The sequence below is a fragment of the Electrona antarctica genome, assembly GCF_951216825.1.
Source record: "Electrona antarctica genome assembly, chromosome: 6".
Taxonomy (NCBI): Eukaryota; Metazoa; Chordata; class Actinopteri; order Myctophiformes; family Myctophidae; genus Electrona; species Electrona antarctica.
This window is the reverse complement of record NC_136811.1, coordinates 45,679,635-45,705,460: the sequence shown is the minus strand read 5'-3', so window position 1 is coordinate 45,705,460 and position 25,826 is coordinate 45,679,635. Positions and strand designations below refer to the sequence as shown.

The 25,826-nt window shown below is 46.5% G+C and overlaps 1 protein-coding gene across 3 annotated transcripts in view; it reads right to left on the bottom strand.

The window, feature by feature from the left end:
- Positions 1-550: 550 nt before the first annotated feature.
- Positions 551-25,826, bottom strand: part of mms22l (MMS22-like, DNA repair protein) — a 42,690-nt gene continuing 17,414 nt past the window's right edge. For all 3 annotated transcript variants that reach the window (XM_079502538.1, XM_079502537.1, XM_079502539.1), the window contains exons 14-26: positions 23,637-23,853; positions 21,882-22,171; positions 12,780-12,970; positions 11,245-11,395; positions 10,496-10,608; positions 9,811-9,953; positions 7,104-7,260; positions 6,372-6,517; positions 4,489-4,700; positions 3,683-3,849; positions 2,595-2,691; positions 1,620-1,787; positions 551-1,214 (exon numbers count right to left, since the gene is read on the bottom strand). In XM_079502538.1, coding sequence (XP_079358664.1) covers positions 1,139-1,214; positions 1,620-1,787; positions 2,595-2,691; positions 3,683-3,849; positions 4,489-4,700; positions 6,372-6,517; positions 7,104-7,260; positions 9,811-9,953; positions 10,496-10,608; positions 11,245-11,395; positions 12,780-12,970; positions 21,882-22,171; positions 23,637-23,853 — 2,128 coding nt within the window. In that variant the 3' untranslated portion in view covers positions 551-1,138. The remainder of the gene's footprint in view (positions 1,215-1,619; positions 1,788-2,594; positions 2,692-3,682; positions 3,850-4,488; positions 4,701-6,371; positions 6,518-7,103; positions 7,261-9,810; positions 9,954-10,495; positions 10,609-11,244; positions 11,396-12,779; positions 12,971-21,881; positions 22,172-23,636; positions 23,854-25,826) is intronic.

The following is a 25,826-nucleotide window of genomic DNA, read 5'->3' as shown; positions in this document are numbered from 1 at the left end:
CCGAGGGGTCGCGACCCACATGTTGAGAACCCCTGCTTTAGTCCAGTGGTTCTCAAAGTGGGGTCCAGGGGTTCCTTGGGGGTGGTCCAAACAGACCATTAAGTCTTAGTAAGTAAGTCACCAAGCATTATAAAGTAGTTATAATGTGTCCACTGAGCACACCTTAAGGGCTGGCAGTGCCATACAGTCTACCATGCTAAATTCATTTCCTTTTTATTTGTTTTCCATGTACTGTATACAACATATTACACCTCCCCACCCACACAAACACAAAAAAAAATGAATGTTAGAAATAATGAAATAAACGGACAAACAAAACAATACGATAAATAATTCATAATAATGAAGGTTGTGGTTATAAACAGCACAATCCATGTTCTAAACTCTTCTCTTCCCAGTGCAGAGCATCGTGCCTCGGTGCAGCTTAACGCTGGAAACAGTTCAACGTTTTGGAGAGTAAGCGCTGCTCTTTTCATCCTCCTGCCCTGGCTGTGTCTGTCGGACAACCCAGCGTTGAATCGTTCGTTAACCACAACCACTGGAAGTAGTTGTTTGCTGTTGTTGGTTTGGGTGTAAGCACACTTAAGCCGCAAGAAAGCGTCTCTTCCGGGTTTTTAAACAGCTGGTGGATGGAAATAACACTCGCGCGTGGCTGCAACTTGAAAACTAAAACGCTCTCTTGAGTTATAGGATCATTGAAGAATCACAGTTTGAGTTTGAGAATCTGGGCACTATCTTGCCTTATCCCTAAACTATCACTAAAAGATTTATCATTTTGAAACCATTTTAAAATAGTTCAAATAGCCAATCTACAAGTTCACAACGTGTCCATAGATCAGCTACCAGTAGTTGAACTATTTTAAAATGTTTTTTAAAATAGTAAAATATGGCTAATAAGTTTAGGTATAAGAGGTAAGGCAGCGCAAGATATGGCACTCCCCTCACTGTTCTAACTAGTCCGTCAGCACACTTTAACTCACAACAATGAACTCCTAACCGTTTCAGTGATAATATTATCCTTGCTGGGGTTGGTCCTTTTGCACTGAAACGGAGGTGAGGAGAATGCTGGCTGTGGATTCAGGTGCAGTACGGTCAGTGTGCTTGTCCTTGTGTCACAGAGGTTTGGTTCAGGTGACTTTTACTCCTGTTCCAAACTGATGATCTCTGCCTGGCCGCCGTCCCCAAGGAGGCTCAACAGCTTCTTGTACGCACTCCTGTTCACAAAGGAAGAGTAGCCATGAGTACTTTATACAGTATATACTGTACCAAGTACAGTACATCTACTCAAGTACTGTACTTAAAGGTTGGTATACTATCAAATTGGTATCCCGACCTGAAAATGCATTTTTTTTGTTTAATAAAAAGCTGGAGACATGGAGACCCCTGTTACTGAACAAACACACTATGAGTACTATCACAATATAGAGCTTTTTAAGACTTATTTTAACCAAAAGAAGAAAATCACTTACCAGGTAGGGTAAGTGATTTTCTAAGTACAATGTTTACTTGAGTATTTCCTTTTTTCAAGCCTTTACACTGCTACTCCACTACATCTCGGAGGGGAAAATATTGTCCTTTTCTCCGCATTTACTTGTATGCAAGTATTTAGTTTTTCACACCTCAGTGCAGCGTTCCTGCCCAGTCCTCTCTTGTGCTCCGTGTTCCTCAGGCAGACAGACAGGTGGGGGACGAGAAGCAGCACCACAGACGGGTCCAGGACAGCCACCGTCTCCAGCACACTGTACACCTGTCTGTCATACATGCCCTCGTTCTCCTCCGCAAAGCACCTGTGGGACAAACACTCACACACTGTAGGCAAGGTAGGTCTATCTCATACATGGGCAACTGGCGGCCCCCACCTTCACTTAAAGATGGAGTTCCAGTTTTTCTCATGTGTCTATGAGGTGACAGAGTACTTCATTAGACACCCTGGAGTCGTTTTTATGTGCAATGGTGTATTACTTTGTATTTAGGGTTTCTTCCTGGAGGCTGAACCCTTGACAGTCAACCGGGCCAATGAAATAAACAGTAATATAGTGACATCACACTATCGGCCCCTCCCCTAACCCCTCCCCCTTTATCATACAACTACAGCTGTGGGTGAGGCTTCAGTTCAGGTGGATCACCACCCATCACCACCCACATAAAAGCATGATTTTAACAAATACTGTACACTTTTTGGAAAAAGTTCTTCCTCCTTATATTATAATAATATTACCTGATGATCATGTTTTAGGGTGGAAAAAAATCGTGGCACTGATGAATTATTTTTTTCAGCTGTTATAATTCCAATCATGCAAACATGACCGGCTTTAATTACTAACCGGCTAAAAATACTTTTCAGGATTCCAATTCCAAAATTAATTAAAATCCTGAATTTTAAATAATTCAGGATTTCAATTCAAATATAGCAAAAATAGCTGTGAAAAGAAAAGACATTTTACTACTCAGAAACATGTACAAATATCTTGTTAATCTTAATAAAAAGAAAAGTTGTACAGTAGGATGTCACTTTTATTAACACTTTGACCCATTTATTACTATTATTAACAATAATATTACTATATGAGAGAGAGTGTCATTGTGGTGTTTACCGTAGCACAGTGATGAGCTGCTCACACGGTGCTTCTGCACACACAGCAGCACATCTCTCCACCACCAGCTGTAAGACATCTGTGCTGCTCTTTCTCACTGGGAAGGAAACAAAGTCATTTTGATGACATTTACTGCGTTGAAACTGAACACTGTGCATGGGGGAATACTCCTAATAACGTGCAGGGAGACAGACTTGATGAGGTGAAAGAATGTGGCTGGAACACAATTCCATCTGTGTGTCTGTCGAGTGGAAACCTCATGATTATGTCCAAAACTGTTGCTTTTCAGGTTTCAAATTCAAAAACAGCAAAAGTAACAGATCCATAAGCTTAAAACGCGATGTGTTTCAAGCTTGGGGATCTTGATGCTTTTGTGTGACACTGTAGTGTGATCAAGTAGGGCGTTAGGCCCAAGTCACACCAATGCAGCTCCTTGCAACAAAACAGTTTAAGGACATGTCACACCAATGCAGCTCCTTGCAACAAAACAGTTTAAGGACATGTCACACCAATGCAGCTCCTTGCAACAAAACAGTTTAAGGACATGTCACACCAATGCAGCTCCTTGCAACAAAACAGTTTTAAGGACATGTCACACCAATGCAGCTCCTTGCAACAAAACAGTTTAAGGACATGTCACACCAATGCAACTCCTTGCAACAAAACAGTTTTAAGGACATGTCACACCAATGCAGCTCCTTGCAACAAAACAGTTTAAGGACATGTCACACCAATGCAGCTCCTTGCAACAAAACAGTTTTAAGGACATGTCACACCAGTGCAACTCCTTGCAACAAAACAGTTTAAGGACATGTCACACCAATGCAGCTCCTTGCAACAAAACAGTTTAAGGACATGTCACACCAGTGCAACTCCTTGCAACAAAACAATTTAACTTTTCCATGTTTCATCATACAAGAAGTAGCTAAAGTAACCGATCTACAAGCTCAAAACACGTGGCATTGCGACGCACTGGGAGCTTGCAGATCAGCCGTTCTCCCCATTTCTAAACATAATGTTGTTAAAGCGAAAATTAAAAGTGGTTAAGTGCGTCTGTGTGGACAACCTGGACGTTTCCACGGACTCACCGTGTGGCTCGTTGACCAGCATCAGACAGCGTAACACGGAGGGGAGGGGTACAGTGAGGAGGGCGGGGTCAGAGTCCCTGTTCCGTCTGATCAGCTCCAATAGGAAGGCCAGGACGGACGCTAGGCGTGGTGGAGGGGCGTGGCCTTTGAACTGCAGGAAGCTGTCACTGTAAAACATTGATTAGTCTATATCTGATCTGAATTGATTCTGGTGTTTTCATCTTTTCTCAAAAGTGTGTTTATTGTCATGATCAAGCAATCAATTGTTTTCGGTATCAGCAGGAAAACGTATTTTTTAAAGATTTTGAAGAAATAAATGTTTTTAATTCAATTTTACAATCCTGTTTTATGCTAATGTTACATTGCAATACAATGTTATTATTATTCGAGGGCCCGCTTGCAATACCCCCAGGGCCCACCAGTGGGCCCCGACCCACAGGTTTGGGAATCGCTATAGTTAGTTATTATGCTTCATGAATGAGCAACGTCGTTCTTGCACATGTTTAACCCTAAGACCAGAGACCAGATTCTACAAATGTCTTCTAAATCATGACAGTTTTCTGAAAAACCTATTTTGCTATATCAGTGGTTCAAACTATTTCATGCAAAAATTATATGTAATTGGCCGCTGTTGTTCCAGGGGACCCCCCCCCCTAGCCTCTGGCTTATTAGCCAGGCTACCCCCCCCCCCCCCTGAAGCAAAGATACGAGTTATAAACGTTTGCTGTGAACGAATATATATTCAAACATTTGCAGTACTTTTCGCGATTTTTCAACAGCTAAAGTTTAAAAATAATAGTACCAACCAGAGCACATGCAGGACGGTCTTCCTCAGCGCTGCCCCCTGGGGGCTGGGCGTGGCCTCGCAGGCGGCCAGCAGCACCGGGTGATTGGCTACGGCGCCGGTGGAGGGCGTGGCGGGCAGGAAGTGGTCCAGGTAGCGGCTGACCACACTGCCCAGCTGCTTCCTCAGGTACGCACCCTGGTTCTGAGACAGGCTGGAGGCCACAGACACGCCCTGATGGAGCACACACACATCTAAATGTACTGTAGCACCCTGGTTCTGAGACAGGCTGGAGGCCACAGACACGCCCTGATGGAGCACACACACACACATCTAAATGTACTGTAGCACCCTGGTTCTGAGACAGGCTGGAGGCCACAGACACGCCCTGATGGAGCACACACACATCTAAATGTACTGTAGCACCCTGGTTCTGAGACAGGCTGGAGGCCACAGACACGCCCTGATGGAGCACACACACACATCTAAATGTACTGTAGCACCCTGGTTCTGAGACAGGCTGGAGGCCACAGACACGCCCTGATGGAGCACACACACATCTAAATGTACTGTAGCAGTGTGGTTCCCAAACTTTTTTCATGTCAAGGACTCCCAAATTGACACTAATTATCCCACGGACTTCCATTAGAAAATATTATGCCAGGGAAGATGTTTACGACTCTAGCAGTGATTCTCAACCCGTTTAATATCAAGGACCCCCAGTTTGACATAGTCTACGGACCCCCATTTAATGGCATTTCTATCTCTGGGACCGCCAATTTATATTGTAAAATCAATGTTGATTTTACTCTGAGCGTGTACAAATGGAGCCAAATTTCATGACCCGACGAGAATGTAAAAACGAAAACGTTGTTGCTTTTTTACTTGCACCCTGATAATAAAATAAGAGCCTAAACTGTCTGAGTTTCTCCAGTGCCTCCTTTTCTCCTGTAACCATTTGTACACTCTCAGAGTTGCAGACCCATAAGGGCCCATTTGGTTCCTAACTATCATTTAGCTGGGGACCCCCTGGAACTCCCTCAAGGACCTCTGGGGGTCCCCGGCTGGACCCCACTTTGGGAGAGTTCTCAACGGGATTGAAAATGAAGAGTTAAAGGCAGAGTATCACGCTGGCATCTACTTTGTCTCAGTATAATTGTGACAATATTGTGAAAATATTCTCTAATGCAACAATACAGCTTTATACAGCCTGTCCAGTGCTTTGTGAAGGAGTTGTTGGCTAGTGGCCAATTTTCAGAATAATCTCTCCCACCGCATCGGAGAGGGACGAGCCAAAACAGCACACAGTCACACACGTGGGGTTCTCTACGTCACGCCATACAAATGAATGGAGAAACGCCGTGGGGATTTCACTATTTTAGCCTCTTTATAATGAAGTAAACAACCCGACTCCGAGGAGACGGTGCCTCGGGGCGACGGCGGGGTGCTACCGGCCTCACACCGTCCACGGGCTGAGCCTCTATCACAGGAGTTCTCAACATGGGGATGGGGGTCGCCAAATTATTTTGGGGGGGTCCCCAGATTATTACAAAAAAAGAGACATGGCAAAAGCATTTACGGTGGTGGTCACCCAGGTAATAACTATCAGAAGGACTCCCCCAAGCTCACAGCGCGTTGTGCTGCGACGCGTTGCGAGCTTGTAGATTGGCTATTTTCAGCAAGTGTAAAAACAATCATTACGATGGCATCAAGGCCCACCAAAATACATTTTAGTCGACTAAATCAACTGTAGATTTAGTCGACTAAAATCTTATGATATTTAGTCGACTAAAACTAGACTAGCACTAAAACATTCCAGGTGACTAAAATGACAAAAATGTGACTGAAACTAAATGAAAACTATTGAAGAGACTATGACTAAAAAAAACAGTGCTCTGAACTGACCTGCAGATAGAGGGGCAGGCTGTCCCTCAGCGCTCTGTCCTGCTGTGTGAGGTTGTGAGGCAGCAGCATCCCGTCTATGATGCGAAACAGCAGCTGCTGAGCTTTAGAGGTGGCCAGCAGGGGGCTCCAGTGCTTCACGATGTTCCCTGGAACGCAAGCAGGCACAGCATACATGATGCAAGAGAGAGGTGCACGTACACACACACACACACACACACACACACACACACACACACACACACACACACACACACACACACACACACACACACACACACACACACACACACACACACACACACACACACACACACACACACACACACACACTCTCTCTTTCAGTCCATGTTCCACCATGCTAAGGTTCCACAGTAAAGTCATTTAACGTGCCATTTACATTTAAACAGGATCTAGCCCAGTGGACAAGCTGTCCTCAGTACCTACCCACAGCCCAGTGGAAGAGCTGTCCCCTGTCCCTACCCACAGCCCATTGGACGAGCTGTCTCCTGTCCCTACCCACAGCCCAGTGGACAAGCTGTCTCCTGTCCCTACCCACAGCCCAGTGGACGAGGTGTCCTCAGTACCTATCCACAGCCCAGTGGACGAGCTGTCCCCTGTCCCTACCCACAGCCCAGTGGACGAGGTGTCCTCAGTACCTACCCACAGCCCAGTGGACGAGGTGTCCTCAGTACCTACCCACAGCCCAGTGGACGAGGTGTCCTCAGTACCTACCCACAGCCCAGTGGGCCAGCTGTATGCCCTCCTGGTTCTTGTTGACCAGGTATGGTTTGATGTGCTTCAGTACGTCTCCTATGTAGTCCAGAGCCCTGGTCACCATGGCCGAGCGCTCCGACAGCACCGTCAGTCCACTGTACACGCTGCCAACAGCCTGGGGAGGGAGGGAGGATCAAGCCTTGTTTATACTTTGTACTACGACGGGGTCGGGCACTCAAAATAGCCAATCTACACCAGTGGTTCTCAATTTGTTTCATGTCAAGGACCCCCAAAAGGATATGTATTTGACTACGGCCCCCATAAAAAATAAAAATAAACACCTCCAGAAGCAAAGATTTGAGTTAAAATGTCCGAGGACCCCTGGGGGGCCCGGACACTACTTTGAGAGCCAATGATGTACAGTTTGTACACAGCTCACATGCATTATTTTTACACATTTATTTTTAATATTAAGGTTATATTATCAATACAATTTTCATAATTTGCCAATGATTTGGAGACCACACACGCAATAATATCGTCACAGCCAGAGAGAGAGAGAGAGAGAGAGAGAGAGAGAGATGGATGGACAGACAGAGAGAGAGAGATATTAAGAGAGAGAAATGGAGAGGGGGAGAATGTACAGAGAGATGGACAGATAAGGAATTACATTTATTTGACAGAAATTTGCATGGAAATGCGAGCCGGAATCTCCGTATTTGAAGTAGATACCAGAGCATTGTAAATGGGACTTCCCAGGAACTAGATATGACTGTGACAGCGTTACACTGAGAATTTACATCACATACAGTAATTTATAATATATAGTGCACGCTTGTCAGAGGCTGAATTTGACTTACAGTAGATATGCTGAGTACATTTGACATGTATAGACTTTGGGAAATGGAACATGATGAAAAGTAGGGATGGGATGTATAGTATGTCCTGGGAAAGAACATTATACTGATCATCTCCACAGACAGTAGACAATGTTCTTACTGCATTTGACAGCAGACATTGCTAGTACTGTACATAGGGCTGGGCAATTAACCAAAATCAATATTTAGACCCAAGGACCGACTTAACCAAAATCAATATTTAGACCCAAGGACCGACTTAATCGTGCTCATGTACAGTACAGTAGGTCGAGAATCTTTTTTTTCTCCCTTCATTTTCTTATTTGACCTGTGCAACAGTATATCTACAGTAAAGATCTTGCCAGAGAACTACGAGGTTCATTAATCACAATCATGTTATATTAAAAATATCACACCTGTGTGAAGTGAGGGGCGCTAATATATTAAAGTCTAACTCATGATTAGGTGATGTAATGGTGATGTAAAAAACAAACAAACATTAAACGCCATTAACAATAAAGAGACAATATGACGTAAATGACACATTATGACGTATATTTTCCCTTCATTGTCAATGGCGTTTACAAAACAAAGTTGAACTAAAGACAAACATTAAACCTGTGTAGAAGAAGTCTGCAGAAGTTTGTAAAGCTCCCAGTCAAGGCTTTAGATTGACGTTTCGACACAGATCAAGTCTTCATCAGAAACATTCAAATTGTATATAGCCTTATCCACTGTTTGGTCCTGCACCTGCCACCCAGTAGATGTGCCAGTTCTACTCTTGTCTGATGGTTACCTTGACCCAGGGCAGGGCAGGGCAGGGCAGGGCAGGGCTACAGTCTATGGAGGTTAACTTGACAAAGAGGTTCAGGGCAGGGCTACAGTCTATGGAGGTTACCTTGACAAAGAGGTCCAGGGCAGGGCTACAGTCTATGGAGGTTACCTTGACAAAGAGGCACAGGGCAGGGCAGGGCAGGGCTACAGTCTATGGTGGTTACCTTGACAAAGAGGCCCAGGGCAGGGCAGGGCTACAGTCTATGGAGGTTACCTTGACAAAGAGGCCCAGGGCAGGGCAGGGCTACAGTCTATGGAGGTTACCTTGACAAAGAGGCCCAGGGCAGGGCTACAGTCTATGGAGGTTACCTTGACAAAGAGGCCCAGGGCAGGGCAGGGCAGGGCTACAGTCTATGGAGGTTACCTTGACAAAGAGGCCCAGGGCAGGGTAGGGCTACAGTCTATGGAGGTTACCTTGACAAAGAGGCCCAGGGCAGGGCTACAGTCTATGGAGGTTACCTTGACAAAGAGGCCCAGGGCAGGGCAGGGCAGGGCTACAGTCTATGGAGGTTACCTTGACAAAGAGGCCCAGGGCAGGGCTACAGTCTATAGTGGTTACCTTGACAAAGAGGCCCAGGGCAGGGCTACAGTCTATGGAGGTTACCTTGACAAAGAGGCCCAGGGCAGAGCAGGGCTACAGTCTATGGAGGTTACCTTGACAAAGAGGCCCAGGGCAGGGCTACAGTCTATGGTGGTTACCTTGACAAAGAGGCCCAGGGCAGGGCAGGGCTACAGTCTATGGAGGTTACCTTGACAAAGAGGCCCAGGGCAGGGCAGGGCTACAGTCTATGGAGGTTACCTTGACAAAGAGGCCCAGGGCAGGGCTACAGTCTATGGAGGTTACCTTGACAAAGAGGCCCAGGGCAGGGCAGGGCTACAGTCTATGGAGGTTACCTTGACAAGGAGGCCCAGGGCAAGGCAGGGCTCCAGTCTATGGAGGTTACCTTGACAAAGAGGCCCAGGGCAGGGCTACAGTCTATGGAGGTTACCTTGACAAAGAGGCCCAGGGCAGGGCTACAGTCTATGGAGGTTACCTTGACAAAGAGGCCCAGGGCAGGGCAGGGCTCCAGTCTGGAGGCAGGCTGGATGACCCCTGCTCTCTGCAGCAGACTGTCCACCTCAGGAAGCCTGAACACCAGCCTGGTGAGCTCACACAGCTGCTCCTCCATGGCTCTACCTGGAAGACAAAAATAGCATTATAGGCCAAATAATACCTCAATATTATCAATACTATCAAAGAGCCCCCACCCCTGCCCCCCTCCGCCCCTCCCCTCCCTGGTAGAAATCAGCGGTGGAAAGCGATGCCTCCTCTGCACTGTAGTTCACTCCCACTCCTCTAGCCCCAACCCCTCTGCACTGTAATTCACTCCCACTCATCTAGCCCTGCCCCCTAGCCCCGCCCCCTCTGCACTGTAGTTCACTCCCACTCCTAGACCAGGACATGTCTCTCGTTCCCCCAGGCTTTCCTTTTTTAATGTTTTTTTTTTGTGGCTTTCTTTATTATAGTCGACAAAATCAACTGTAGATTTAGGCGACAAAATTCGTATGATATTTAGTCGACACAAACTAGACCAACACTAAAACATTCCAGGTGACTAAAATGTGACTAAAACTAAATTAAAACTATTCGAGAGACTATGACTAAAACTAAAATCAAAATTTGCTGTCAAAATGGAGCTCAAATGGTTGTGTGAGCCACAGCTGTGCAGCGTACTGTACCTGCTCTGCTGTCCAATCCATCAGTGTTCTTGTGCAGGTGTTGCTGCAGGACACAGCGGAACCAGGCCCTGACTGACCCCGCAGACGCATTACCCACCGAGGACACCAGCTCACTGAGGGGGAGGGGAAATGGTGGATTACTATTATGTAGTTGTATACTAGCAGATCTACAAGCTCACAGCGCATCACTTTGTGCCTCGCTGAGAGCTTGTGCATATGCTATTTTCGAAAAACTCACACCTGTGTGAACTGAGTGCTGTGTGTGTGTGTGTGTGTGTGTGTGTGTGTGTGTGTGTGTGTGTGTGTGTGCTGCAGTGGTCAATGGGTCTGTGTGTGTGTGTTAGGCTGCTCAACAGTGACACTATGTCACCCAGCGGTATTGCAGCAGTTTTTGAGTGGTGTAAACCACTCCTACAACTGGCTTTGTTAGTTTACGTGTCTGTCTGTCTGTCTGTCTGTGCTCAAAAAATGAGCACGGTTGCTATGGTCACCCAGTTCACACGGGTGTGATTTCATTACGTCAGACATTACGTCAGACCACAGCTGATCAGTCTATATAAGACCTTACACCACTCAGTTCACACGGGTGTGATTTTTAGACATACATACTACATAGGGACATACATAAAGACACACACGGCCAATTATTGGACCGCTCAAAAATATCCGTGGCCAAAAATACACATCAATTTGGGGGTCCTGAGCATGAACCACCCCCCCCCCCCCATGCCTTTAGAGGTGTTGTATACCTGTTCTGCAGCAGGTGTGGCAGGTAGCGGGTGACGAGCAGAGGGTGGAGCATGTCGTCCCAGCCGAAGCACTGCATGATGGCCTGCACGGGGCTGGGCTGAAGGTCCTGAGGAGCACTGGAGGGCAGGTCCAAGGCCAGCAGGGTGAAGCCTGTAGTGTAGAACATCAAGCATTAGGAATATAAAGCACTGGAGGGCAGGTCCAAGGCCAGCAGGGTGAAGCCTGTAGTGTAGAACATCAAGCATTAGGAATATAAAGCACTGGAGGGCAGGTCCAGGGCCAGCAGGGTGAAGCCTGTGTAGAACATCAAGCATTAGGAACATAGAGCGCTGGAGGGCAGGTCCAAAGCCAGCAGCGTGAAGCCTGTAGTAGAACATCAAGCATTAGGAACACATAGAGCACTGGAGGGCAGGTCCAGGGCCAGCAGCGTGAAGCCTGTAGTAGAACATCAAGCATTAGGAACATATAGAGCACTGGAGGGCAGGTCCAGGGCCAGCAGCGTGAAGCCTGTAGTAGAACATCAAGCATTAGGAACACATAGAGCACTGGAGGGCAGGTCCAGGGCCAGCAGCGTGAAGCCTGTAGTAGAACATCAAGCATTAGGAACATATAGAGCACTGGAGGGCAGGTCCAGGGCCAGCAGCGTGAAGCCTGTAGTAGAACATCAAGCATTAGGAACACATAGAGCACTGGAGGGCAGGTCCAGGGCCAGCAGGGTGAAGCCTGTGGTGTAGAACATCAAGCATTAGGAACACATAGAGCACTGGAGGGCAGGTCCAAGACCAGCAGGGTGAAGCCTGTGTAGAACATCAAGCATTAGGAACATATAGAGCACTGGAGGGCAGGTCCAAGGCCAGCAGGGTGAAGCCTGTGGTGTAGAACATCAAGCATTAGGAACATATAGAGCACTGGAGGGCAGGTCCAGGGCCAGCAGGGTGAAGCCTGGGTAGAACATCAAGCATTAGGAACACATAGAGCACTGGAGGGCAGGTCCAGGGCCAGCAGGGTGAAGCGTGGTTCCCAAACTTTTTCATGTCAAGGACCCACAAATTGACACTAATCAGCCCGCGGACCCCCATTTGAAGAGATGTGCCAGGGACCCCCATACGAGAAGATATTCACGGCTCTAGCAGTGATTCTCAACCCGTTAAATTTCAAAGGGCCCCCAGTTTGACATGCATTAGTCTACGGAGATTTTGATTATTATTACAAAACAAGAAAACATACATTAAACACTTCAGCCCTACATATATTCCGGCCACATGAAAATAGCATGCGACGCATTGTGAGCTTGTAGATCTGCTATTTTAATTTTGTAATGAAAAGGGCCATTCTGCATTATGAGTACATTGTTATACTTTTGTTACTTTAACTACATTTTTATACCAATACTTTAGCACTTTTACTCAAGTGCATTTTGAATTCCGGTACAGTTATATACCGGTGTATAGTCCTACATTGCAGTATTGATACTTTCACTCAAGTAAAACACATTTTAGTGAGTATACTTTCCCCCCTCACTGCTCACACTGACCTGCGGCTGCGTCTGCCAGCTGCGTGGGGGGCGTCTGCGAGAGGCGCAGGCTGCGCAAGAAGGGGAAGAAGTGAGACCACAGGGCAGCTGCCACCACTAGGTGGCGCTGTTTCCCCACGCCACCACCACCGGGACCACCCCAAGCAGACGGCGGGGCAGCAGACTGCACGCTGCGCTGATGATGGACCCTCCTGGAAGAAAAGGCATAGGCGCCACACACATGCATGCACGTACACGTACACACAAAAGCATGCATGTACACACACACACACACACACACACACACACACACACACACACACACACACACACACAATTGTATCAGTATACTTGTGGGGACATCAACATTCTAGGAGACAGAAATTGTATAAAAAAGTAATTTGTAACCATTTTAAACCGAAACCCTAAGGTGTCATCGCGTAGGCTAAGGCTAAACGTATGTAACTTACAGTAGATACCATTTTATTCAGACATTGTACAGATATTCTACTGTTAGTCGGATGTTGGGTCCTTATCTTGCTTATGGTCCTTGATGACCATGTACTATGTATTACCATGTGTTGTTCTCGCTTAATTCTCTGGATTAAGAGCGTCTGCTAAATGCCTAAATTGTCATCGCCTTGACACTTATCTTTTTAATAGGTGTGGTGCACCGAAAATGACCCTGCAGTTCTGCTATTTGGGATATTTTGATTGTCGATCTTTTTATGTAGTATTATTTTTTACTTTTTTAAATAGATTAGTTCGATTAACTGTCACACCCACTCTGTTCCAAATCCCAGCCCAGTCAGTCAGTGCATGCTGACACTGACAAAGACATGGATTGTGTTGCTTTCTCAGTTAGACGTTGTGTCCAATGTGAGCCCTCTCTCCTGTGCTGAGGCCCCCCTGTCTGTCTCAGGAGTCCCAGTGGCCCCCGGGTCACCCTCTCCAGGTGCTGGCAGAGTCCTGAGTAGAGTTACGGCCCCTGGAGACCCTCAGGGACCCCCTCTTGTCACCATGGGTACGGTGGCAGGCGCGTGTGTGTGTGTGTGTGTGTGTGTGTGTGTGTGTGTGTGTGTGTGCGCGCGCGCGCGCGCGCGTGTGCGCGCAGAGTGAACTGTAGTGTGTGTTTTGGGCCGGGTTCAGCCATGGGACAGGGCCAGGGGTGTGTGTTACACCAACGACCTCCGGGTGAAGGTCGCAGAGCTACAGGTGAAACAGGTGGGCTGTTCATTGGGACGGAGGAAGAGGAGACAAGCGACGGGAAAAAAACAAAAAAGTCTATTTGAGACCGACAGTTCATTTACCATGAGTACTGTACTGAAGTAAAATATACAGTAATTGAGTATCTCTATTTTAGTAATTGGATTTTTGGATACTTCACTTCTACTACAGTACAACAAATATTGCACTTTTGATTCAAATGCATTTCTAGGAAGGATTCCAATTCCAAGTTTTTACTACTTTTCATTGGTTCAATATTTTCGAAACAACTCTCTCTCTCTCTCAATAGCACTGAATTATGCAAAAAAAATAATCTAAAACCTCAAAAATTGAGTTAGGTGGTTTCCTCCCGACAGCAACGATATTACGAATACAGCAATGCATTGATATACAATCTGATACTTTGACTCTCGTACTGGGGGTTGAGTTAGTAGTGAGAACTCTGCACACCAGAGGGGGTCATGGGAAGGAATAGATGTGGGGAATTATGGCTCTGATTGGCCGCTCGCCTCCGCACCATGGCGATGGCCATCAAGGAGCGAGTCCTCCGCTCGGACCCTCCTCCCGATCTGCCTGACGGGCGGCAGAGTGATTCTCTTAACCCATTGAGACCAGGTTCTACTAAATGTCTTCTAAACCATGACAGTTTTCTGAAAAACCTATGTTTCTATGTCAGCGGATCTCAAACTACTTCATGTCAAGGACGCCAAAAATGACATGTAATTGGCCGCCGAGCCACCATCTGAAACTATGTTGTTCCAGGGACACCCCCCCAGAAGCAAATATTTGAGTTAAAAACGGTTGCTGTGAAAGAATAATTATATTCAAAGATTTGCACACATTTTCACGATTTTTCAAAAATAGCAGATCTACAAGCTCGTATCGCGGCACTCAGTGCCGCGCTACGAACCTGTAGATCTGCTATAGTTTAAAATAATGGTTAAAGTGGTTAAAAGGTATAAGGTGACACACAGATGCGTCCTCAGGTCTAAACGGGTTAATGTGTGCGGATTCCATGCAGGTCTTAATAGACATAATGATGCCCGGGCTAAATTCGCCAGGCTACATAATTACCCGTTAATTGTATCAGAAGAAAACGCATTAATCACGAAGAGATACCGAGGTATTGCCAGGAAGAGGAATTATGTTTAATTTGGCGGGACGAATTGGAAAGCGCGCGCGATAGAGAGAGAGAGAGGGAGGGAATCAAAGCATATAGTAGTCTCTCTTTTTATTTGGTTAACTGGGTCAGCGTGGTCCAGGCCATAACACAGAGGGCCTTCTGGGACTTCTAACTCTTCTACACTCTCTCTCTCTCTCGCCATTAATGTGCAAATGTAGTGGCCCTGCAACCCCGAGATCTGAGATGGGGAAGTTTGGGGAATTAGCCACTCTAACAAGATACTGTGTTACGGGAGCCAGGGCCCTGAAATAAGAGGAGAGCGCTTAAGTTAGTGTTTCACCTTTTGAGGTGTGTGTGTGTGCGTGTGTGTGTGTGTGTGCGTGCATGCGTGTGTGTGTGTGTGTGCGTGTGTGAGGCAGAGACAGCCGAGTGCTCCCGTTAGAGAATAATAGTAATACAGTCACCTACTGTACATGAATGGTTGTGAGGACACTAATAGCTGCCTATTACAAACACTGGCTTTTATTCAAATGAATCCAAACTGCGTGACCTCCATTAAGCCAGCGGAATGCTCCAAACCTAGTCTCTCATGAACCAGTGATGGACTCAAGTACTCAACTTTGGAATTGAGTCAATAGTACTAGATACTTCTGGACAAAATATTAACTCAACTACAAGTAAAAGTTGCTCTGCCAAATTTGTACTTGAGTTTAAGTACAGTTAGAGTACTTGTCAACTTGATTTAAATACTATAAAAAAAGTATTCAAAACTACAAATGAAAAAGTACATTATTATTTTTAATAAATTGATTCATTGCTGTATTCATATTTTGACATTTTCACCCAAAAATATTTTCCAGAAAATGCATCAATTAAGTGTTTAATTCTTGTACTCCCCCATCCTAGAAATGTAGTGGGGGTCAAAAGTACAATATTTGTCATTAAAGCTGCACTATGTGACTTTCTTTTATCCCAGATTTGAACCCGGTTTCCTGCCAAGCGCTAACATCTTCTTTACCGTTGAGCTAGTCTCTCGAGACAAACTGTTGAGTGGACTCAAGGCCCCAGTAAGGCTATCCAACGTTGAAGATGCCACTACCTACTGGCGAAATGAGGAATAGGGCTTGCAAACCTCGCACCTTTGGTATGCAAATTCGGGGGGTGCACCATTTTGGCAGCACTTTAATGGAGGTGGACAGACGTCACGTGCGTAAGCCTAGGCTAAACTTCCGATCGCTCGAGCCATTGAGTTATAATTATACTTCCGGCAGTCTTCCGGGTGCTTCAAAACGCCACTGAGCAACTTCCACTGAAATGAATATCGGGGGGGGGGGGGGGGGGCTAACGGTCCGGTTCGGTCTCTATCCTTTATAGCTCTATGAGTGGACTCCATCAAATTCAAAAGGAAAGGAGGGTGCTGTTTTTCCTTTATTTTTTGACGATGGGTTCTCAGATTGCCGTTGAGGTTATAGAGCCTGCTGCTCAGGAGATGAATTCAATCTCGACCTTATGGTCAAAATGTGTCTCCGATCCTGTGTCTCTAGGTGAGACATGACCTTTGACCCGATCTAAAGGTCCCAGTAGAAGAGCAGGGAGACACAATACAACCACCCCAGTTGTATACGCTACCATACAGAGTGGACAACATTTATTCATTGATAACCGTTTCACTGCATAACCTGCGTTCCAGGCTACTTCATCCATTGTGTCCCACTGCATAATACGCTAAACCCGCTATTTGTTTTATGTGTTTAATTCACCGTTTTGTAATCATTTTGACGAAATAGCGGATTTGTCGCGGACCTGGTGACGAGGCGGACACGTGACGTAACCGGAAATCAACCAACCGCCGGCTTGCAAGGGCTTCTGGGAAACTGAGTCCAATGCAAAGCGAACGAGGGTGTAGAGACAATCTTAGCTCGCTTTGCTCTTTGTCTATGACCCGGATCACGGAAGTGGCTTTTTTGTCGGCTCAATAACAAATCATTGGAGTTTCATGGAGTAAAAACCGTGCAAATACTTGGGCTATGCTCCAAAGGTGATTAAACAATCCCGGCAGCCTCGGTATATGTCATATATTAAAATAAAGCCCTCAAAGTGTTTTTAAACAAACGTCTCCAAAGATACAAATACTCAAGTAAAGTGCATGTGCTCAAACACATGTACTTCACAGGGGCTGCCTGGCACACACACTGTGCTGGATGTGCTCACAACAGGGAGACAATTAATCCATATCTCCTTGGCTTGATAAAGTGCACTGGAGCCCTCGTGATGGTCGAGGCCTCTCGCTGGGGGGGGGGGGGGGGGGGTCTGGCGGCCCTTTCTTCTCAGAGCCATTAGGGGGAAATTAATTCAGATTGCATTTAGATTAAAGAGGTAGGAAACACAGCACAACACGATGGAGCCTATAGGTGCATGATGGACAACAACATGGGGGGGCAGTAAGTATAGATTGTACTGTAGACCTGTTGTGTGTTGGTGCTTCACTGTGTTTGTGCTACAACCGTTTGAATCAAGTAGTATCCCTAATATGGCGGCGGCGGGTTGGGGGAGGGGGTACATAACACCGGGGCTCCACCGGGCGCGTCAGAGTCGCGTCTCCGTTACCGTCAGGGAATGTTCCCTTTTGAGTGGTGTAAACCACTCCTACGACTGGCTTTGTTTGTTTGTCTGTCTGTCTGTCTGTGCTCAAAAAATTAGCACGGTTGCTATGGTCACCCAGTTCACACGGGTGTGATTTCATTACGTCAGACCACAGCTGATCAGTCTATATAAGACCTTACACCACTCAGTTCACATGGGTGTGATTTTTTTAATCAATGAAGGGTGGCTCCACTGCCCGTGTTGCGTGACATTAACGCGTGCATTAAAATTGAACCGGTGCGTTTTTTGACGCACGTGACGGAGACGCAACACGTCCGGTGGAGCCCTGGCGTTAGACGAAAATAGCAGATCTACAAGCTCGTAGCAAGTGAATGTTTTGGTGGTTCAGTAGATGGAAAAAAGCAGTCCAAGAACAGAGCCGACTGAGGTCCAATTTACTAAGTCTAGTCAAGGTTTAATCCATTCTGGACAGGACAGTAGCAGCATAGCAGTAGCAGCATAACATTCTTTTGTAATTTTTTAATACATATTTGTTTAAGTTTTTCCAGAAAACTTAGGTCAGGATTTATATTTAGAGATTTTGAGATCAGATGCTGTTGTTGTTGTATTTGTTTGGCTCTTTTCTAAAGTGTGTGTGTGTGTGTGTGTGTGTGTGTGTGCCGCGCGTGTGCATGTTAGTGCAGCTGGGTAGGGAGGGGGTTAAACAGGGTCTCTAATAGTGTGTGTGTGTAGACGTAAGGAGTGTGTACACATTGTAAGAAGTGTGTGTGTGTGTGTGTGTGTGTGTGTGTGTGTGTGTGTGTGTGTGTGTGTGTGTGTGTGAGTAGACGTAAGAAGTGTGTGTGTGTGTGTGTGTGTGTGTGAGTAGATGTAAGAAGTGTGTGTGTGTGTGTGTGTGTGTGTGTGTAGACGTTCAAAGAAATGTGTGCGTGTGTGTGCACGTGCGTGTGTGTGTAGACGTTGTAAGAAGTGTGCGTGTGTGTGTGTGTGTGTGCGTGCGTGTGTGTAGACGCTGTAAGAAGCCGCAGTGAGGAGGATTAAGTGGGGTCTCTGACGACGTGGTGTACAATGAGTCTTGATGGGTGTGAAAGGCTCCATTCCGCCCATAGTAACCAGGCTAATGAATTCAGACTCTAATCGATTGTCTCAGCTCTCCCTGGATTAGACGCAACCTTGCTGGAAGGGGAAGGAGGCTGCTGAGGTGTGTGTGTGTGTGTGTGTGTGTGTGTGTGTGTGTGTGTGTGTGTGTGTGTGTGTGTGTGTGTGTGTGTGTGTGTGTGTGTGTGGCTGAGCACGCACACTTCTATCACTATACTTGTGAGCGCCAAATGTCCTCTCAAGTATTTGAGAAAATAAGACACCATGAGGACAATTTTCCTTGTCCTCCTCACAAGCAAAATGGTTGTTTTATGATAAAGAAAAAAAGAGCTTACTTACAATTAGGAACAGACTCAGAATGGGTTTAGTGTTAGGATTCAACATTTTGAGCTTACAGGTTTAGGCGTTTAGGGAGGGTTGGAGTTAGCCCTGATCTATGCTTGGTTGACTGTGTTGCACACGAAACTTAGCCGATCTACAAGTTCACAACAGAACACGAGCTTGTAGCTTTATTTCCAGTAAAAAAAAAAAAATCACCATCCTAAAATGCTGACGTCCTCACAAGTATAGTACTACCTACGTTTGTGCGTGTGTGCATGTGTGCGTGTGCGTGTGTGCGTGCGCACGTGCGTGCGCGCATGCGCGTTTCAGCAACTGCGGCGGAGTGGAGTGGAGTGGGGTGCTATTGGGGGGCGAGGGAATGAGCGGGAGGGAGCGGAGGGGTGTAGGTGGTACAACTGCTCACCCCGGCCCCTCTTTCCCCCTCTCTCCCTTCTATACTCGCCTCTCCCTCGCACTCCGCTCCCCTCCCGCTCTCTCATCTGGGAGACAGGGGGATCATCTCCAGTCTAAATGAGATTACAGCTCCTTCAGCTGCTTATCTGGGCTAATGCCAGGCGCTGTGGGCCTAGCGGGGTGCTGCAGCGTTGCCGAGGCTCTCGGCCTCCAGGATCAAGCAGCCCCGCGCTGGGAGCCCCCCCCCCCTAAGTACAGGCTTCTGTGTACAGGGGGATCAGACGTACTCAGATTCGTTTTTTTATTTTTTCATTTACTTGAGTAAAAGTAGCAATACTACAATAATAAACATTTGAAACCTCATATCTACTCTCTATTCTACCTTTTTTGTAATTTTCGTAAATTCACGTCCTACTGTACTTGGTCACACTAGTGTCAGTATCAAAAGTAGCAGATCTGTTATGTTATGCTGAAAAAATAAACATAAATGCATAAATGTAGCAGATCAACAAGCTTGAATCGTGGCTACTTTTGAATTTGAATCCTGAAAACTAACAATATGAGGACATATGAGGTTTCCACCTGACAGAGGAAACCTGATTTCTAAAAAATGTGTTAGAAATGTTACTTGACTAAAAAGTACTAAAGTGTTGGCGTCAAAATATGCTCGTAAAAAAAAGCTCATAATGCGTCGCAATGCAACACGTTGTGAGCTTGTAGATTGGCCATTTCGAAGTGGCCCATGTACGTTTTGTTCTTAAAACTACCAAGTATAACTACCGTAGTAGTACCTAAGGTTTAAACTACCAAGTATAACTACCGTAGTAGTACCTAAGGTTTAAACTACCAAGTATAACTACCGTAGTAGTACCTAAGGTTTAAACTACCAAGTATAACTACCGTAGTAGTACCTAAGGTTTCCAAATAACTGCCTCTGAGATGTAGCGGAGTAGAAGTATTAAAGTATACAAAAGACATGGACAACATGTTCAAGTCAAGTAAAAGTACCTCAAAATTGTACTTAAGTAGGCATACTCGAGTAAACTGTACTTGTAGTTACTTCCCAGCACTAAAGGGGATCAGCGGCAGCTCTCTCTCCCCTCTCCTCCAGACCCCCCCCCCCCCCCCAACGCAGCGTACCATCGCACCCCGCTTTAATCCCCCAGGAGAGAAGAGGAGAGGGTGAAAATACAAGGAGAGGATGAGGAGAGATGGAGAGGGAGAATAAGGATTTGGACAAAAGTAGACGAGGATACAGGAGGACGAGGAGAGTGTTTGGAGTTTGTGTGTGATAATAAATTAGTTGTATTATATCCCTGTTTCTGTCGAGACTGTTATACTTTTCAGGGTTCAAATTCAAAAGTGTAGCACATCTACAAGCTCGGTATACGCGGGCGGGCGAGCTCGCGGATCTGCTACTTTAGATGGTTTCGTGTGACGCTGTAGTGTGATCAAGTAGGGCAGGGGTGGGCTAACTTTGACGGTGGAAGTGGGCCTCTATATTTTATATTTATGTTATATAAATGTAGTTATTATTTAGTAAGTCACAAGTGCAACAGTTATTCACACTTAATCGATTTAACCAATCCTAAAAAAAAAAGAGCTATGCTAATGATCTATGTGCTGTGTGATGGAGTATAGTAGCAGTAAAATAACACTTATGGGTTAAATGATATTGCTATTCAATTATTAATATTATTTTTAAGATATTTTTGGGGCTGTTTCTGCCTTTATTTGATAGCGTAAAGTAGACTGAAGAGGAAATGGGGAGGGAGAGAGAGAGGTGGGGAGTGACACGTAGCAAAGGTCGTCGGGGTTGGGACTCGAACCTGCGACGCGCTGGATTAACAGCCTGGGTGCTCGGACGGACGTCTACGCCAGCCGTCCGGGCTAGTTATTATTAGCTTTAATATAAAATACCTGTGCTTGATTATCCACTTCATCGAAAGTGTAAACTGATAGAATAATGCTAAGAAAATAAAGGCTAAGAAACGGCAAAGAAAATAACAGGCTTTTTGGCCCCTACAGCAGACGACAGGCAGTGGGCGTGCACAGATATACACTAGGGCACCTAGACACCTGCCCTTTCCCTCTGGACAGCAATGTGCCCTTTAAAAAAAAGGAAAAAAAGGACAGTGTACAGTATGTGGACCATGGTGACATTGATCAATTATTGATAAAAAAAAGCTTCTAATATATTATTTATGCCCCAAAATCTATAAATCTCACACTATTAAGGCAACCGGCCGGTTCCACTCGCTGCACAAGGTGCCCTTTTTTCACTTGAGCACCTGCCCCTCTAAATGTCTGTGCACGCCACTGACGACAGGCCTCACCTGAGCTGGGCCAGGACGATCTGCAGGAAGCCCAGGGCGGAGCTCAGCTCCGACTGGCGGCACGCCGGCAGCAGCCAATCGAAGCCCTCGTTGAGGAGCCGGTCCTCCGACAGGCCGAGAGAGGCGCTGGTCTCGAACACCTCGGCCACTCCGTCCAGGTAGCAGGCCAGCGGGCCCCAGAGGGCCAGCCGGCGGGAGGTGTCCGTGTCCTTGTTGTAGAACTCCTTGGCCGTGTTGCTGAAGGACGAGGCCAGCCAGTTGGCCTGAGCCCCGACGTCCAGGCCTCGCTCCTGGAAGGAAGGGCACAGCAAGTATACGCTGCTGTCACAATGCTGTTTGCATTTCATCACTGGCCTAGTAAGTGTATGGTTTAAAGCTAAATCGTTTCCTGAGCAATTAGCACAATAATGTAGACTTAACACCTCATCTACACTGCCAGCGATGCGAGCGAGCGAACGAACGATGAAATCTCATTAGAATACATGTTTTTCAATGAGACTGTCCTGAGTCTCTATTTGAGAAAAGTTTTGCGCCCCCCAAACCCTTTTTGGTTGAGATCTACACGCTACAATGTATTGGTTATTCGATTGGTTCAGGCTACGTCGCAACACAATGGCCGATGCTCACTCCTTGCCTGTGTAGATGAGGTTCATGACGCTTTGTTTTCATTTATCTAAAGCTATGCTCTACGTTCTAGTTGAAGACATCGCAGATTGAGGCTTTGACCTTTGCTTTTATGAAATACCGGAGACCATTAGGGTTTTATGGAAGATGCTTCTGAGCATGCATTCCATGGCTAGTTTGTCCAATTCAAAACACAATTTTTATCCCACGATTTTGTAACCCATTTTTCACCCGTGTGTCAATTATCTAATGTGATCCTGGGCTCTACACACCCTCCGCCAACCTAGTCCCCATATATGGGGGACATGGGGAGAGCAACGGACTTGAACTCATGCTTCCTTCATGCCTGAGTGTCCAAGTTGCTCCTTTACACCTGACAGGGGGGAGTTTCCTACCCTAGGGGACACGGGGAGAACATGCAAACTCCACACAGAAAGGCCCTTTCGCCAACCCCGCCTCGGGTATGGGCACTGATGACGCGGAGGAGGAAACACGCCGCCAGTGCCCACAGCGTCCCGAGCGGGAATCGAACCCATGACCTTCTAGCTGTGAGGCGACAGCACTACCAACTGTGCCACCGTGCCCCCTATTCAAAACACTCAATATAATATATCCTATTGGTAGTTTGAACACTTTCGGTACTCTTTCAGCATCATCTTAAAAAATAACCAATACGCGTTGTGAGCTTCTAGATCGGCTATTTTCGGTCTGCTGCATTATTCTGTAAAAAGACTTCCGTAGAATCCAAATGACTGAAATCGGCGGTAACGACTGAGAACTGGAATCCATATGTAGGGGTGGGATGATTCACTGACCTTAGATTCGATACAATCTTGGTACCTACAGTAGGGTGCTGATTCAATTTATATTGCGACTCTACGATTCAGCAATTGTTGCGATTCAATATTCATTGAACACATTTTAAAACAATTATGAACAATAAAAACCATGACAAGTTAAATCACCCACTTCAATGCAGCCAGATAACGTCAGTAAAAAGAAGAAATCAAAATCGATTCTGAACTCTGCATTACATTTTTATATTGTGGCATTAAAAACCGTGAAAAATCATGAATCAACTTTCTTCCCCCCCCCCCCCCCCCATCCCCCATCCCTGGCTAAAAGATGCACCTGAAACAGCAGGAGCAGTGCCAGCTGCCCCTTCCAGACCAGGCTGCGGTGGCCGGGGGGGCAGCTAGGGGGCAGCAGCCCCAGCAGCTCAGACGCCCTGCCCGCCACGTCCTCCAGCTCCACCTGCCTGGCCACCACCACGAACAGCAGCAGGAAGTTCTGCAGGCCCGCCTCCGACAGCTCCACCATCTTCTTCTGGGAGAACTTAGAGTAGATCCTTGGAGGGGGGGGAGGGAGGGAGGGAGGGGGGGGGGGGAGAGAGAGAGCATTCAGGCTCAGTTCAAAGAGTGAGTGAGGTAGCCGGTGTCAATATGAGGTAAACGGTAGTGTTCAACATTTCATGCCTTTTCTCTCTCTGTCATTCCCATTTATCCTCAGCCCAACTCTAGCTGCTCCTCTGAGCACATTTTGCTCCCACCGAACAACAACAGTGATTCATAACGTTGGACTAACTGAACTCTCCCCTCCATACATACTGATACAGTCTCTCTGTCGGCGTGGAAACCTAGTATGTGCACAAAACTGTCACTTTTCACGATTCAAATTCAAACTTGGCAAAAGTAGCGGATCGAACTCGACCTCGTGGATCCGCTACTTGCGACGCATTCGTTTCGCGTGTGACGCTGGAGTGTGCTCGAGTGCGGCGCTGACTTACGAAAAAACACTACAAAGTTAAGAATATGGACATAAGAGGTTTTTCTGCCCGTACAGCAACGAGACACACCGCCTCCTCCTCCACACTACTCCACCACCACCACCTGTCTCTTTCACCCTCGCTGCTACAAGAGGCCTGGCGTACACAGAGAGAGAGAGAGAGAGAGAGAGAGAGAGAGAGAGAGAGAGCGAGAGAGAGAGAGAGAGAGAGAGAGAGAGAGAGAGAGAGAGAGAGAGAGAGAGCGAGAGCGAGAGCACCCAGCTCGCTGCTAGGTCCTGCGGGCACTGTGGAGAAATGCCTTTAAAGATCATGTTAAATGTCAGAGACACTCAGACACACAGCGGTGGGGCGCGCGGTCGCTCCTTTTGCAGCCCAACCAATTTACTGCAACACCGAGGAGATCAATACACACACACACACACACAGACGCATGCACACACGCACACACACTTAAATTATGGAGATAAGAGGTTTCAGTGACGTTACAATAAGCGTGCACACACGCACGCACACACGCCTCCTGGCTGTTTGCCCCGCAGCTGGACACTCAGAAGGCTTACAAACGGAGATGCAGCCCACACACACACACACACACACAGGCGAGGAGGTGCTGCTGTTTGGGTCAAAACACACACACACACACACACACACACACACACACACACACACACACACACAGACAGACAGACAGACAGACAGACAGACAGACAGACAGACAGACAGACAGACAGACAGACAGACAGACAGACAGACAGACAGACAGACAGACAGACAGACAGACAGACAGACAGACAGACAGACAGACAGACAGACAGACAGACAGACAGACAGACAGACAGACAGACAGACAGACAGACAGACAGACAGACAGACAGACAGACAGAGAAAGAAAGAGACAGAGAGCAGGTTAAAATATACGAACAGTTCAGTTCCATTTGCTGAGCAGTCAATAGTAAAAGCTGGGCAAATAAACCCACAGATATTAAAAAACAGTTATTTAGAACCAATAAGCGACTATCTTGCTCACGTGGGTTAATCAATCAACCGTAAATTGACTATTCGAGAAGCATAGGTGTTTTTTTTCTCCGCACGGCCGAGTTTCCAATTTTTTCATAATCCATCCTGACTGGCGAATTCCGAACATTGCTGGCCCACAATAACCTACCTGACCTGGTGGAGACCTGTGCTCCGAGGAGCACTTTTACAAGTTATATTTGTATACGCATACCGGTAGTTTCATTACATATATATTCCACGGTTAGGTTCTTAGCTTATATTACGTATGATTCATGATGACTATTATGTATTTGATGTATTACCATGTTTTTGTTATTGCTGACTGTAAATCGCTCTGGATTGGCGTCTAAATGGCCTATATGTCACGATATTACAATCCCAGGTCGATATCTAGTCTCACAGCACGAGATATCAATGTCATCTCATGGCTCTATTTCTCAGGCCTAATTGAATGGGTGGTATGATAGAACTAAATGACGGGGACAGTACAGGAAATACACTGCGGAGAGTGCCAAGGC